At 45.4% G+C, this 13,421-nt stretch overlaps 1 protein-coding gene across 3 annotated transcripts in view; it reads left to right on the top strand.

The window, feature by feature from the left end:
* The window catches only part of LOC130125256 (kunitz-type protease inhibitor 1-like), a 44,348-nt gene that overhangs the window by 9,325 nt on the left and 21,602 nt on the right, over positions 1-13,421 (top strand). For 2 of the 3 annotated variants that reach the window (XM_056294779.1, XM_056294778.1), the window contains exons 3-5: positions 134-275; positions 9,910-10,080; positions 12,137-12,172. In XM_056294779.1, coding sequence (XP_056150754.1) covers positions 134-275; positions 9,910-10,080; positions 12,137-12,172 — 349 coding nt within the window. The remainder of the gene's footprint in view (positions 1-133; positions 276-9,909; positions 10,081-12,136; positions 12,173-13,421) is intronic. The other variant, XM_056294780.1, reaches the window with a different exon arrangement.

Raw genomic sequence — 13,421 nt, 5'->3', positions numbered from 1 at the left:
GAATGATGATGATGAAGAAGTGACGGAGAGATAGAATGATGATGATGATGATGATGATGATGATGATGATGATGATAGAGCTTCATGTGTCGGTAGGAACTGAAGCTAACATCTGTGTATTCATACCTTCCAGACATCGGAGCTAGCTGACCAGCTTCTGGTCTCTAACCTGCAGCCCGGGGACTACATCTTCCAGCTGAGCGTCACCGACTCCAACGGCCAATCAGACACGGCGAATGTGAGCGTCCTCGTCCTCAGCCCGGAGCAGTCCCACCGTGAGTACTCGGGGAGTTCTTCTGTCTTCTGAACTCTTCTCTTTTTTTAGGATTTTCCTGCTTTTTCTCCCCAGTTGTATCCAATAAATTACCCCACTCTTCTGAGCAATTACCCCACTCTCCTGAGCAATTACCCCACTCTCCTGAGCAATTACCCCACTTTTCTGAGCAATTACCCCACTCTCCTGAGCAATTACCCCTCTCCTGAGCAATTACCCCACTCTTCTGAGCAATTACCCCTGTTCTGAGCAATTACCCCACTCTCCTGAGCAATTACCCCACTCTTCTGAGCAATTACCCCTGTTCTGAGCAATTACCCCGCTCTCCTGAGCAATTACCCCTCTCCTGAGCAATTACCCCTCTCCTGAGCAATTACCCCACTCTTCTGAGCAATTACCCCTGTTCTGAGCAATTACCCCGCTCTCCTGAGCAATTACCCCTGTTCTGAGCAATTACCCCTGTTCTGAGCAATTACCCCACTTTTCTGAGCAATTACCCCACTCTCCTGAGCAATTACCCCTCTCCTGAGCAATTACCCCGCTCTTCTGAGCAATTACCCCTGTTCTGAGCAATTACCCCACTCTCCTGAGCAATTACCCCTCTCTCCTGAGCAATTACCCCTCTCCTGAGCAATTACCCCGCTCTTCTGAGCAATTACCCCTGTTCTGAGCAATTACTCCACTCTCCTGAGCAATTACCCCTCTCTCCTGAGCAATTACCCCACTCTCCTGAGCAATTACCCCTCTCTCCTGAGCAATTACCCTACTCTTCTGAGCAATTACCCCACTCTTCTGAGCAATTACCCCACTCTCCTGAGCAATTACCCCTCTCCTGAGCAATTACCCCACTCTTCTGAGCAATTACCCCTGTTCTGAGCAATTACCCCACTTTTCTGAGCAATTACCCCACTCTCCTGAGCAATTACCCCTCTCCTGAGCAATTACCCCGCTCTTCTGAGCAATTACCCCTGTTCTGAGCAATTACCCCACTCTCCTGAGCAATTACCCCTCTCTCCTGAGCAATTACCCCACTCTCCTGAGCAATTACCCCACTCTCCTGAGCAATTACCCTACTCTTCTGAGCAATTACCCCACTCTTCTGAGCAATTACCCCACTCTCCTGAGCAATTACCCCTCTCCTGAGCAATTACCCCACTCTTTTTAGCAATTACCCCTCTCCTGAGCAATTACCCCACTCTCCTGAGCAATTACCCCACTCTCCCGAGCCGTCCCGGTGGCTGATCCGGGGAGGGCTGCAGACTACCACATGCCTCCTCCCATACATGTGGAGTCACCAGCCGCTTCTTTTCACCTGACAGTGAGGAGTTTCACCAGGGGGCGAAGCGCGTTTGAGGATCGCGCTATTCCCCCCACTTCCCCCCCGAACAGGCACCCCGACCAACCAGAGGAGGCGCTAGTGCAGCGGACAGGAGACCCCCCCCCCCCACACACACACACACACACACACACACATCTGGCTTCCCACCCGCAGATATGGCCAATTGTGTTTGTAGAGACGTCCGACCAAGCCGGAGGCAACACGGGGATTCAAACTGGCGATCCCCGTGTTGCTAGGCAACAGAACAGACCACCACGCCACCCGGACACCCCGACACACTTTTACTTTCATCCGAATCCTTAACAAGTGTTTTCACCGTGCAGTCAGTTAAAATGAAGAACCAAGGAGGAAGAGAAAGCCAGCATGAAGACCAGGCGGTCAGCAGTCGGTCTGTCATCTTCATCTTCACCTTCATCTTCATCTTCACCTCTTCCTCTCTCTGTGTCTGCTGGCTGAGCAGCTGTCACCTGCTCTCTGTTATTGGCTTGACCCTCCGCCCTTCAGCCCGGCTGGGGGGGGGGGGGAGTGAAAGAGAGAGAGAGAGAGGGAGAGGGGGAGAGAGTGTGACAGTGTGTGTGTGTGTGTGTGTGTGTGTGTGTGTGTGTGTGTGTGTGTGTGTGTGGCTAGTGTGTGTGTGTGTGTGTGTGGCTAGTGTGTGTGTGGCTAGTGTGTGTGTGGGTAGTGTGTGTGTGACAGTGTGTGTGTGACAGTGTGTGTGTGTGTGACAGTGTGTGTGTGTGTGACAGTGTGTGTGTGTGTGGCTAGTGTGTGTGTGGCTAGTGTGTGTGTGACAGTGTGTGTGTGTGTGTGACAGTGTGTGTGTGTGTGTGTGTGTGGCTAGTGTGTGTGTGGCTAGTGTGTGTGTGACAGTGTGTGTGTGTGTGTGACAGTGTGTGTGTGACAGTGTGTGTGTATGTGTGTGTGTGTGTGTGTGACAGTGTGTGTGTGTGACAGTGTGTGTGTGACAGTGTGTGTGTGTGACAGTGTGTGTGTGTGTGACAGTGTGTGTGTGTGTGTGTGTGTGACAGTGTGTGTGTGTGTGTGTGTGTGACAGTGTGTGTGTGTGTGTGACAGTGTGTGTGTGTGTGTGTGTGTGACAGTGTGTGTGTGTGTGGCTAGTGTGTGTGTGACAGTGTGTGTGTGTGTGACAGTGTGTGTGTGTGTGTGACAGTGTGTGTGACAGTGTGTGTGTGACAGTGTGTGTGACAGTGTGTGTGACAGTGTGTGTGTGTGTGTGTGGCTAGTGTTGAGCAGGTAATGGTGCAGTATGGAAGAGACACATTACAACAGACGTGTGATGTGTCAGCTCAGTAAACTGAGCTCACATGCTGCTGCTCTCCCCATCAGTAGTCATGCAGCTTTCATCTGATTACACACACACACACACACACACACTACCACACTAACACACACTACCACACACTAACACACACTAACACACACTACCACACTACCACACACACTACCACACACTAACACACACTACCACACTACCACACTACCACACACACTACCACACACTAACACACTACCACACACACTACGACACACACTAACATACACTAACACACACTACCACACACAATACCACACTACCACACACACTAACACACACTAACACACACTACCACACACTACCACACTACCACACACACTAACACACACTAACACACACAACCACACTAACACACTACCACACACACTACGACACACACTAACATACACTAACACACACTACCACACACAATACCACACTACCACACACAAACTAACAAACTAACACACACTACCACACTACCACACACACCACCACACTACCACACACACTAATATACACTAACACACACACTAACACACACTACCACACACAAACTAACACACTAACACACACTACCACACACACATAACACACACTTCTTTCAACATTTCATTTATCTGACTGGACTTACAGCCACAGTCCTGAACCTGCTGGATTACTGGACCAGTGTGTGTCCTATGTAGGTGGTGTTACTGGAGCAGTGTGTGTCCTATGTAGGTGGTGTTACTGGACCAGTGTGTGTCCTATGTAGGTGGTGTTACTGGACCAGTGTGTGTCCCATGTAGGTGGTGTTACTGGACCAGTGTGTGTCCTATGTAGGTGGTGTTACTGGACCAGTGTGTGTCCTATGTAGGTGGTGTTACTGGAGCAGTGTGTGTCCTATGTAGGTGGTGTTACTGGACCAGTGTGTGTCCTATGTAGGTGGTGTTACTGGACCAGTGTGTGTCCTATGTAGGTGGTGTTACTGGACCAGTGTGTGTCCCATGTAGGTGGTGTTACTGGACCAGTGTGTGTCCTATGTAGGTGGTGTTACTGGACCAGTGTGTGTCCTATGTAGGTGGTGTTACTGGAGCAGTGTGTGTCCTATGTAGGTGGTGTTACTGGACCAGTGTGTGTCCTATGTAGGTGGTGTTACTGGACCAGTGTGTGTCCTATGTAGGTGGTGTTACTGGACCAGTGTGTGTCCTATGTAGGTGGTGTTACTGGAGCAGTGTGTGTCCTATGTAGGTGGTGTTACTGGACCAGTGTGTGTCCTATGTAGGTGGTGTTACTGGACCAGTGTGTGTCCCATGTCGGTGGTGTTACTGGACCAGTGTGTGTCCTATGTCGGCTCAAAGACAGTAACAAACTGGGAACAAGAAGCTACCTACCAAACACAAGATGCGTATAAGAAAGAAACTAGATAATCTGGCGATAAGTGAACTAAGCACAGAAAATAGCTAAATCAGAACAAAATGAGGAGGTTAGGGCAGAATATAAAGAACTAATAAAAGAAAAATAAAAGTTGTCGATCTCACGAAGCCGCCGCTCACCAAGGCGGAAGCTGAAAACAGCTGGCAAGTGATCAGTCAACTCGGTGGAAGTAGGCGGTCTCAGGTGAAGGCGGTCTCCAAGGAGGATAAATTCTGAGTCTCATCAGCAGCCAGTCAGACTAGCTTGGTCTAGTCAGAAAGGCACGAACTGAGGAAGCCTCTTGGATGTAGGTGGTGTTACTGGACCAGTGTGTGTCCTATGTAGGTGGTGTTACTGGACCAGTGTGTGTCCTATGTAGGTGGTGTTACTGGACCCGTGTGTGTCCTATGTAGTTGGTGTTACTGGACCAGTGTGTGTCCCATGTAGGTGGTGTTACTGGACCAGTGTGTGTCCCATGTCGGTGGTGTTACTGGACCATTGTGTGTCCCATGTAGGTGGTGTTACTGGACCAGTGTGTGTCCTATGTAGGTGTTGTTACTGGACCATTGTTTGTCCCATGTAGGTGGTGTTACTGGACCAGTGTGTATCCCATGTAGGTGGTGTTACTGGACCAGTGTGTATCCCATGTAGGTGGTGTTACTGGACCAGTGTGTGTCCTATGTAGGTGGTGTTACTGGACCAGTGTGTGTCCCATGTAGGTGGTGTTACTGGACCAGTGTGTGTCCTATGTAGGTGGTGTTACTGGACCAGTGTGTGTCCTATGTAGGTGGTGTTACTGGACCAGTGTGTGTCCTATGTAGGTGGTGTTACTGGACCCGTGTGTGCTCTAACTCACGGACACGTCTCTCTAGTAGAGACAACCTGTCTGTAACTACGGACCAGTCACCACAAACCATCGTTTTAACGAGGCTGCTTTGACCGCGAATGTAATAGAGCTAACTGCTAAGCTAGGCTAAGCTAGGCTCAAAGACAGTAACAAACTGGGAACAAGAAGCTACCTACCAAACACAAGATGCGTATAAGAAAGAAACTAGATAATCTGGCGATAAGTGAACTAAGCACAGAAAATAGCTAAATCAGAACAAAATGAGGAGGTTAGGGCAGAATATAAAGAACTAATAAAAGAAAAATAAAAGTTGTCGATCTCACGAAGCCGCCGCTCACCAAGGCGGAAGCTGAAAACAGCTGGCAAGTGATCAGTCAACTCGGTGGAAGTAGGCGGTCTCAGGTGAAGGCGGTCTCCAAGGAGGATAAATTCTGAGTCTCATCAGCAGCCAGTCAGACTAGCTTGGTCTAGTCAGAAAGGCACGAACTGAGGAAGCCTCTTGGATGAGAGGCGAAACGTCTTCACGGATATATACCAAGTCCAGTTGCACTTGATTCAACTCCTTTGGATATGGTTTCATGCCAGGAAAGAGCACCACAGATGTGATGTCTGCTTTGAGAATGTTGATGGAGAAGTATAGAGAAGGTCAGAGGGAGGTACATTGTGTCTTTGTAGATTCAGAGAAAGCATACGACAAGATGCCGAGACAGGAGGTGTGGTATTGTATGAGGAAGTTGGAAGTGGCAGAGAAGTACGTAGGAGTGGTGCAGGATATGTATGAGGGAAGTGTGACAATGGTGAGGTGTGTGGTTGGAATGACAGATGGGTTCAAGGTGGAGGTGGGATTACATCAAGGATCAGCTCTGAGCCCTTTCTTGTTTGCAGTGGTGATGGACAGGTTGACGGACAAGATCAGGCAGGAGTCTCCATGGATGATGATGTTTGTGGATGACATTGTGCTCTGTAGCGAGAGTAGGGTGCAGGTTTAGAGCCTGGAGAGGTGGAGGTATGCACTGGAGAGAAGAGTTATAGACAGATAGGAGCAAGAAGGAATACGAATGTGTGAATGAGAGAGAGGACAGTGGAATGGTGAGGATGCAAGGAGTAGATGTGATTAAGGCGTATGAGGCTAAATACTTGGGGTCAACTGTCCAAAGTAACAGGGAGTGCAGAAGAGAGGCAAAGAAGAGAGTGCAGGTAGGGTGGAGTGGGTGGAGAAGAGTACCAGGAGTGATGTGTGACAGAAGGGTACCAGCAAGAGTTAAAGGGAAGGTTTACAAGATGGTTGTGAGACCAGCTATGTTGTATGGTTTGGAGACAGTGGCACTGATGAAAAGACAGGAGGTGGAGCTGGAGGTGGCAGAGATGAAGATGATAAGATTTTCATTGGGAGTGACGAAGAAGGACAGGATTAGGAACGAGTATATTAGAGGGACAGCTCAGGTTGGACGGGTTGGAGACAAAGCAAGAGAGACAAGATTGAGATGGTTTGGACATGTGTGGAGGAGAGATGCTGGGTATATTGGGAGAAGGATGCTGAATATGGAGCTGCCAGGGAAGAGGAGAAGAGGAAGGCCAAAGAGGAGGTTTATGGATGTGGTGAGGGAGGACATGCAGGTGGCTGGTGTGACAGAGGAAGATGCAGAGGACAGGAAGAAATGGAAACGGATGATCCGCTGTGGCGACCCTTAATGGGAGCAGCCGAATGTAGTAATAGTAGAGATCCTACATTTGACAGAACCTCAGAAGAGCCTCATCCACCGTCAGCTTCATTTCTGTCCAGTGTGGTCGCAGAAAATGACCTCACGGATGTTTGGAGGAAACTTAGTCCAGCAGTTAGGCAGTGCACATGGGTGAAAGCTGCCAAGGGTAGTGTGAGCAGTGGCACCCCCAAGGGGTGGCCAGGGGTGGCCACAACCACCCTGATACAATCCCTGCCCCCCCGCAACCACGAGTCACAGAATATGCTTCTGATTATACATAATATGCTTCTATCTGATATTTTACATTAGGTGATGTTCATTTAAGTCAATCATGTATATTTCTCATAATCATTCATGTCCAAGAAACTAAGAAATGCATAGCCAGGCAGCCAGCCACTTTTGATTGTCCGTCACTGCGTCACACACCCTCCCTCCTGCACAGTCTGCCTCTGACAGCAGCTAGGCAGCTTCTGTATCTAGCTAGCTATAGGGGTGCAAGACTCTCAAGTTTTTGGAATCGACTCCGACTGTGGTTAAAAATACGAGAATCGATGGAATCGACTCCTCAACTCCATAAATTACATCATGTAGGAAGTGCTTTTTGGGTCCGCTATATGCACCATGGCTCGCATATACCCAGTAATGTTTCGTGAGGCAATAAAGCTTATCCAATCAATTATCCCGTCCACTCGTATTTCAAATACTAAAATTATCTATGTTCAATAATGTGTATACATACAGTGCATCCGGAAAGTATTCACACCCCTTCACTTTCCCCACATTTTGTTATGTTACAGCCTTATTCCAAAATGGATGAAATTCCTTTTTTTCCCTCATCAATCTACACACAATACCCCATAATGACAAAGTGAAAAAGGTTTAATACGCATGTGCAAAGTGGAGCCGTGGCGTCACCGCTTTCACAGGAACCGGTGTAGGTACTTGATCTACTCGCCCTACCGGATGTGCTCGGGGTTCTGCGACTACAGATGACAGCACTACTTCACGCGTTATGCTTGCGTAGGGGCTTGGGTAGGGGCTTGCGTAGGGGCTTGCGTAGGGGCTTGGGTAGGGGCTTGCGTAGGGGCTTGCGTAGGGGCTTGGGTAGGGGCTTGCGTAGGGGCTTGCGTAGGGGCTTGCGTAGGGGCTTGGGTAGGGGCTTGGGTAGGGGCTTAGGTAGGGGCTCGTTCAGTTTAGGAACAGCGGGAAACAGTAGATTGATGTTAGACGCCGCCCGGGCCTTCGGCCCTCCCACGCGTTGGCTCGTCCAGCCTGAGCCTGCGGCCTCGCACCTTTACTAACCAACTCTATGTCAACGTGGGTTGTAAAAAACACAGCTAAATAACTATACAGCTAGTGTTAAACAGTGCTAGCTAGCAACGCAGTCCGTGACGTCATATGTAGTCGAAGGACCCCGAGTCGATATTGTACCCAAACAGAAATGGAACCCACGCCGGTTTTGCTAGCTCACACGGCGACGCTGGAGCTGCGTGTTCAAAAGATTTCACTCTGGAACCCGGTTTCAAAAGTTTGTGTTTTCAGGCCCCCAAAACGCCGCTTTCGTGTGAATGAACGTCCAAATGCAACAATACTTGACCGTTTTATGTTGAAAACGTCGCCGTGTAAACGGCCCGGAAGTGACCTGGGAGAGTAGCAGCAAGGCTTTAGGTAGGTTTTTATATGAGAAAAAAGAGGGTGCCTTAGTCAGAACTCGAATCTCTACCATCAAAGGTATAGATGCTCCAACTTCTTTTTTCTTAAGCTTGAAAGAAAGATGAGAAAAATAATGTGATAATGCATCTCAGGCTTCCAAATGAGGCAATAACAACTGATCCATCAGCAATGAGGAAGTTGGCCATAGACTTCCACAGCGGCCTGTTCAGTGTGGAGGGAGACCTGTGACTGACTGTGTGGAGCAGATACTGGAGGGACTGCCTGAGCTGGGTGAAACACAAGTAGCCTCGCTGGAGTCCCCCATCTCCTTTGGTAAGATGTCTGCAGCGGTTCAGCAGCTCCGCTGTGGCAAAACCTCCGGAGTTGGTGGACTTCCTTCGGAGTTTTACAAGACGTTCTGGACTCTAATTGGACAAGACTTACATGATGTATTTAAAGACTGGATTCTGGGACTTACCTTAGAGTTGTAGAAGGGCTGTCCTAACACTGTTACCCAAAAAGGGAGAAAAACTTGAGCCCGGTTTCAGTGTTATGTTCAGACTATAAATTAATTGTAAATGTCTTTCAAATAGACTCAGGGTGTGTGGATACTGTTGTACATTACAGCCAGACGTACTGTGTTCCTGACCGTACAGTTAAGGGTAACCTGTTTCTGATACGGGACATTATAGCTATATCTAAGCTCCAGGAGCTGGACGTTGCCCTGCTTTCCTTAGATCAAGAGAAGGCTTTTGACAGGGTTGATCATTGTTATTTGCTCAAAATACTTGAAGGTTTTGGTTTTAGGGATAAATTTGGGGATAAACGATTTGCGGTGTAGGAAGATGGCGGCACGAACTCACATTTGCAGCGGCTTCACCCAGTACCGACTATGCAGCGTGTTTGTCCATGTCCATGTCTACGTCTGCGTCTAAGTTTGTGTCATCATGTGACGTTTTTATTTTGACACTCCTCCTGGCTGGCGTTTGTTGTGTGCACAGTGGAATTTTTGGACTGTGTTGTGCTGAAAGGACTGTGTTGTTAACTGTTTATTTTTTCTTTTTGCTTTGTTCTCTCTGTTTTTGTATGTTTTTGGTGGTGTCGTTTTTGGACATTTGGATGTGTTTTTATCTTTTGTGTTGCACTGCTGTGGGCTGGGTGAAACGAAATTTCGTTTCTTTAGTGTACTCAAGTACATGATAGAAATGACAACAAATTGTTCTTTATTCTTAAATTTAGCCAATGTAGGGAATTCAGGGGGCAGCCCGGGAACCGCCGCAGCCAAGACACGAACCTGGGTCTCCCACACCACGGGCGACTACGTCAACCAGTCGACTAAAGGGTCCGATTCAAATTCAGATTCTCTCTGTGTCTGTCTCTCAGTCCACTGTGTGGTGCCTCGGAAGGTGGGGGTGTGTCGCGGTGCGTTTCCTCGTTGGTTCTTCAACACTGCGTCTGCTTCCTGTGAGAAGTTCATGTTTGGAGGCTGCAAAGGAAACAGCAACAACTACCTGTCCAGGGGAGAGTGTGCCGACGCCTGTGAGGGGGTGACAGGTACACACCCCCAACAACACACAACAACATGCAACACAACACAGATAGAGTAGCGGTTATGTTCCTGGTTTGTCTTACACTGAAAGAGGTTTTCAGCTCTTCTTGTTTTGGTCCCAGATGAAAAGGGGTTTCAGCCATCACAATGTTCACAAACACAATCTATACACAAGATTAACACAAAGCTGTTGTGAGGCAGTTTGAATGTAGAGAAGCTGCAGAATAGTCTACAGGACTGTCACTGTGATAGATTGATACAATGTGAGTGAGAATCACTATTTCATATCTAATATTCACATCTAACGTTCACATCTAATGATCACATCTAATCTTCACATCTAATGTCCATATCTAACGTTCATATCTAATGGTCACATCTAATGTTCATATCTAATGTTCACATGTAATGGTCATATCTAATGTTCACATCTAATGTTCATATCTAATGTCCATATCTAACGTTCATATCTAATGGTCACATCTAATGGTCACATCTAATGTTCATATCTAATGTTCAGATGTAATGGTCATATCTAATGTTCACATCTAATGTTCATATCTAATGTTCATATCTAACATTCACATCTAATGGTCACATCTAGTGTTCACATCTAATGTTCATATCTAATTTTCACATCTAATGGTCAAATCTAACATTCATATCTAATGTCCACATCTAATTTTCACATCTAATGTTCATATCTAACGTTCATATGAAATGTTCACATTTAATGGTCACATCTAATGTTCGTATCTAATGTTCACATCTAATGGTCACATCTAATGTTCATATCTAATGGTCACATCTAGTGTTCACATCAATTGTTCAAATCTAATGTTCACATCTAATGTCGATATCTAACGTTCACATCTAACGTTCATATCTAACGTTCACATCTAATGTTCACATCTAATGGTCAAGTCTAACGTTCACATCCAATGGTCACATCTAATGTTCACATCGAATGTTCATATCTAACATTGACATCTAATGTTCACATCTAATGTTCATATCTAATGGTCATATCTAATGTTCACATTTAATGGTCACATCTAAAGTTCATATCTAACGTTCACATCTAATGGTCACATCTAATGGTCACATCTAATGTTCATATCTTATGTTCATATCTGTGTTCACATCTAATGGTCATATCTAATGTTCACATCTAATGTTCATATCTAATGGTCACATCTAATGTTCATACCTAATGGTCATATCTAATGGTCACTTCTAATGTTGACATCTGATGTTCATATCTAATGTTCATATCTAATGTCCACATTTAATGTTCATATCTAATGGTCACATCTAATGTTCATATCTAATGGTCACATCTAATGTTCACATCTAATTTTCACATGTAATGTTCGCACCTAACGTTCACATCTAATGTTCCTATCTAATGTTCATATCTAATGATCACATCTACTGTTCATATCTAATGGTCACATCTAATGTTCCCAGCAATTTTTCATATCTAGTGTTCACATCTAATGTTCATATCTAACGTTCACATCTAATGTCCATTTTTAACGTTCACATCTAACGTTCACATCTAATGTTCATATCTAATGGTCACATCTAATGTTCCCATCAATTGTTCACATCTAATGTTCACATCTAGGTTCATATCTAATGGTCATATCTAATGTTCCCATCAATTGTTCACATCTAACGTTCACATCTAATGTTCACATCTAATGGTCACATCTAACATTCACATCTAATGTTCATATCTAATGTTCACATCTAATGTTCATATCTAATGTTGACATCTAATGGTCACATTTTATGTTCACATCTAATGGTCACATCTAATGTTCATATCTAATGTTCATATCTAATGTCCACATCTAATGTTCATATCTAATGGTCGCAATTAATGTTCACATCTAATGTTCCTATCTAATGGTCGCATTTTATGTTCACATCTAATGTTCACTTTTAACGTTCATATATAATGTTTATATCTAACGTTCACATCTAATGTTCAGATCAGTAACTTGTTGTCCTGACTGAATGTGACTGAGCTGCCTGATGCATCTTCTTCCTCAGCTTCCTCTGAGAGACGCATTACTTTACCTGCCCAAGGTAAGAGGACTGGCTGGACTCCAACAACCTGTTAATACACACACACACACACACACACACACACACACACACACACACGTTTTGTCAGACTTGGTCCTGCTCTGCATGTCGTAAGGTGTTCATCCAGATGTTTATAAGGGTGTTGGGACCAGATCATTATGGGATGTTATTTTTCATACAGATGTTTATAAAGGTGTTGGGACCAGATCATTATGGGGTGTTTTTATTTTTCATACAGATGTCTATAAAGGGTGTTGGGACCAGATGATTATGGGATGTTATTTTTAATCCAGATGTTTATAAGGGTGTTGGGACCAGATCATTATGGGATGTTATTTTTCATACAGATGTTTATAAAGGTGTTGGGACCAGATCATTATGGGGTGTTATTTTTCATACAGATGTCTATAAAGGGTGTTGGGACCAGATGATTATGGGATGTTATTTTTAATTCAGATGTTTATAAGGGTGTTGGGACCAGATCATTATGGGATGTTATTTTTCATACAGATGTTTATAAGGGTGTTGGGACCAGATCATTATGGGGTGTTATTTTTCATACAGATGTCTATAAAGGCTGTTGGGACCAGATCATTATGGATGTTATTTTTCATACAGATGTTTATAAGGGTGTTGGGACCAGATCATTATGGGATGTTATTTTTCATACAGATGTTTATAAAGGTGTTGGGACCAGATCATTATGGGATGTTATTTTTCATACAGATGTTTATAAGGCTGTTGGGACCAGATCATTATGGGATGTTATTTTTCATAAGATGTTTATAAGGGTGTACTTATCATAGACTCAGTGTACTTAACATAGAATAACAACACTACAATACAACAATCTTCACATACATACACAAGGATTGTCAGTACTGAACCACAGGCTTGGACTCAAAACGCAGACTCAGTCTCAGTTCACAAAAATCAGTCCTTTTAATCAGAAAGAAGTCGGTACACAGGTGATCAGATAACAAGGTAACAGGGTTCAAATTGGCAGGAAAAAGGCAGGGTCGAAAAGGCAAAAAACAGGTCAGGAAACTATAGGGCTAAAGAAACTCACACAAGGAAAACATGCTGGAACGCTGTCACAAGGAACAAGACGAACTGGCACAGAAGGAAGGGACCACTAAGACTATATACTCTGGAGGAGGGGAGACAATGAGACGCAGGTGCAACACATTAGGGCAGGGCAGGTAATCACACAGGAGGGAGACACATGAGGGCAGGAAGTAAAGGACCT

The sequence above is a fragment of the Lampris incognitus genome, chromosome 15 (assembly GCF_029633865.1).
Source record: "Lampris incognitus isolate fLamInc1 chromosome 15, fLamInc1.hap2, whole genome shotgun sequence".
Taxonomy (NCBI): domain Eukaryota; kingdom Metazoa; phylum Chordata; class Actinopteri; order Lampriformes; family Lampridae; genus Lampris; species Lampris incognitus.
This window is presented reverse-complemented; position numbering and strand designations above follow the sequence as displayed.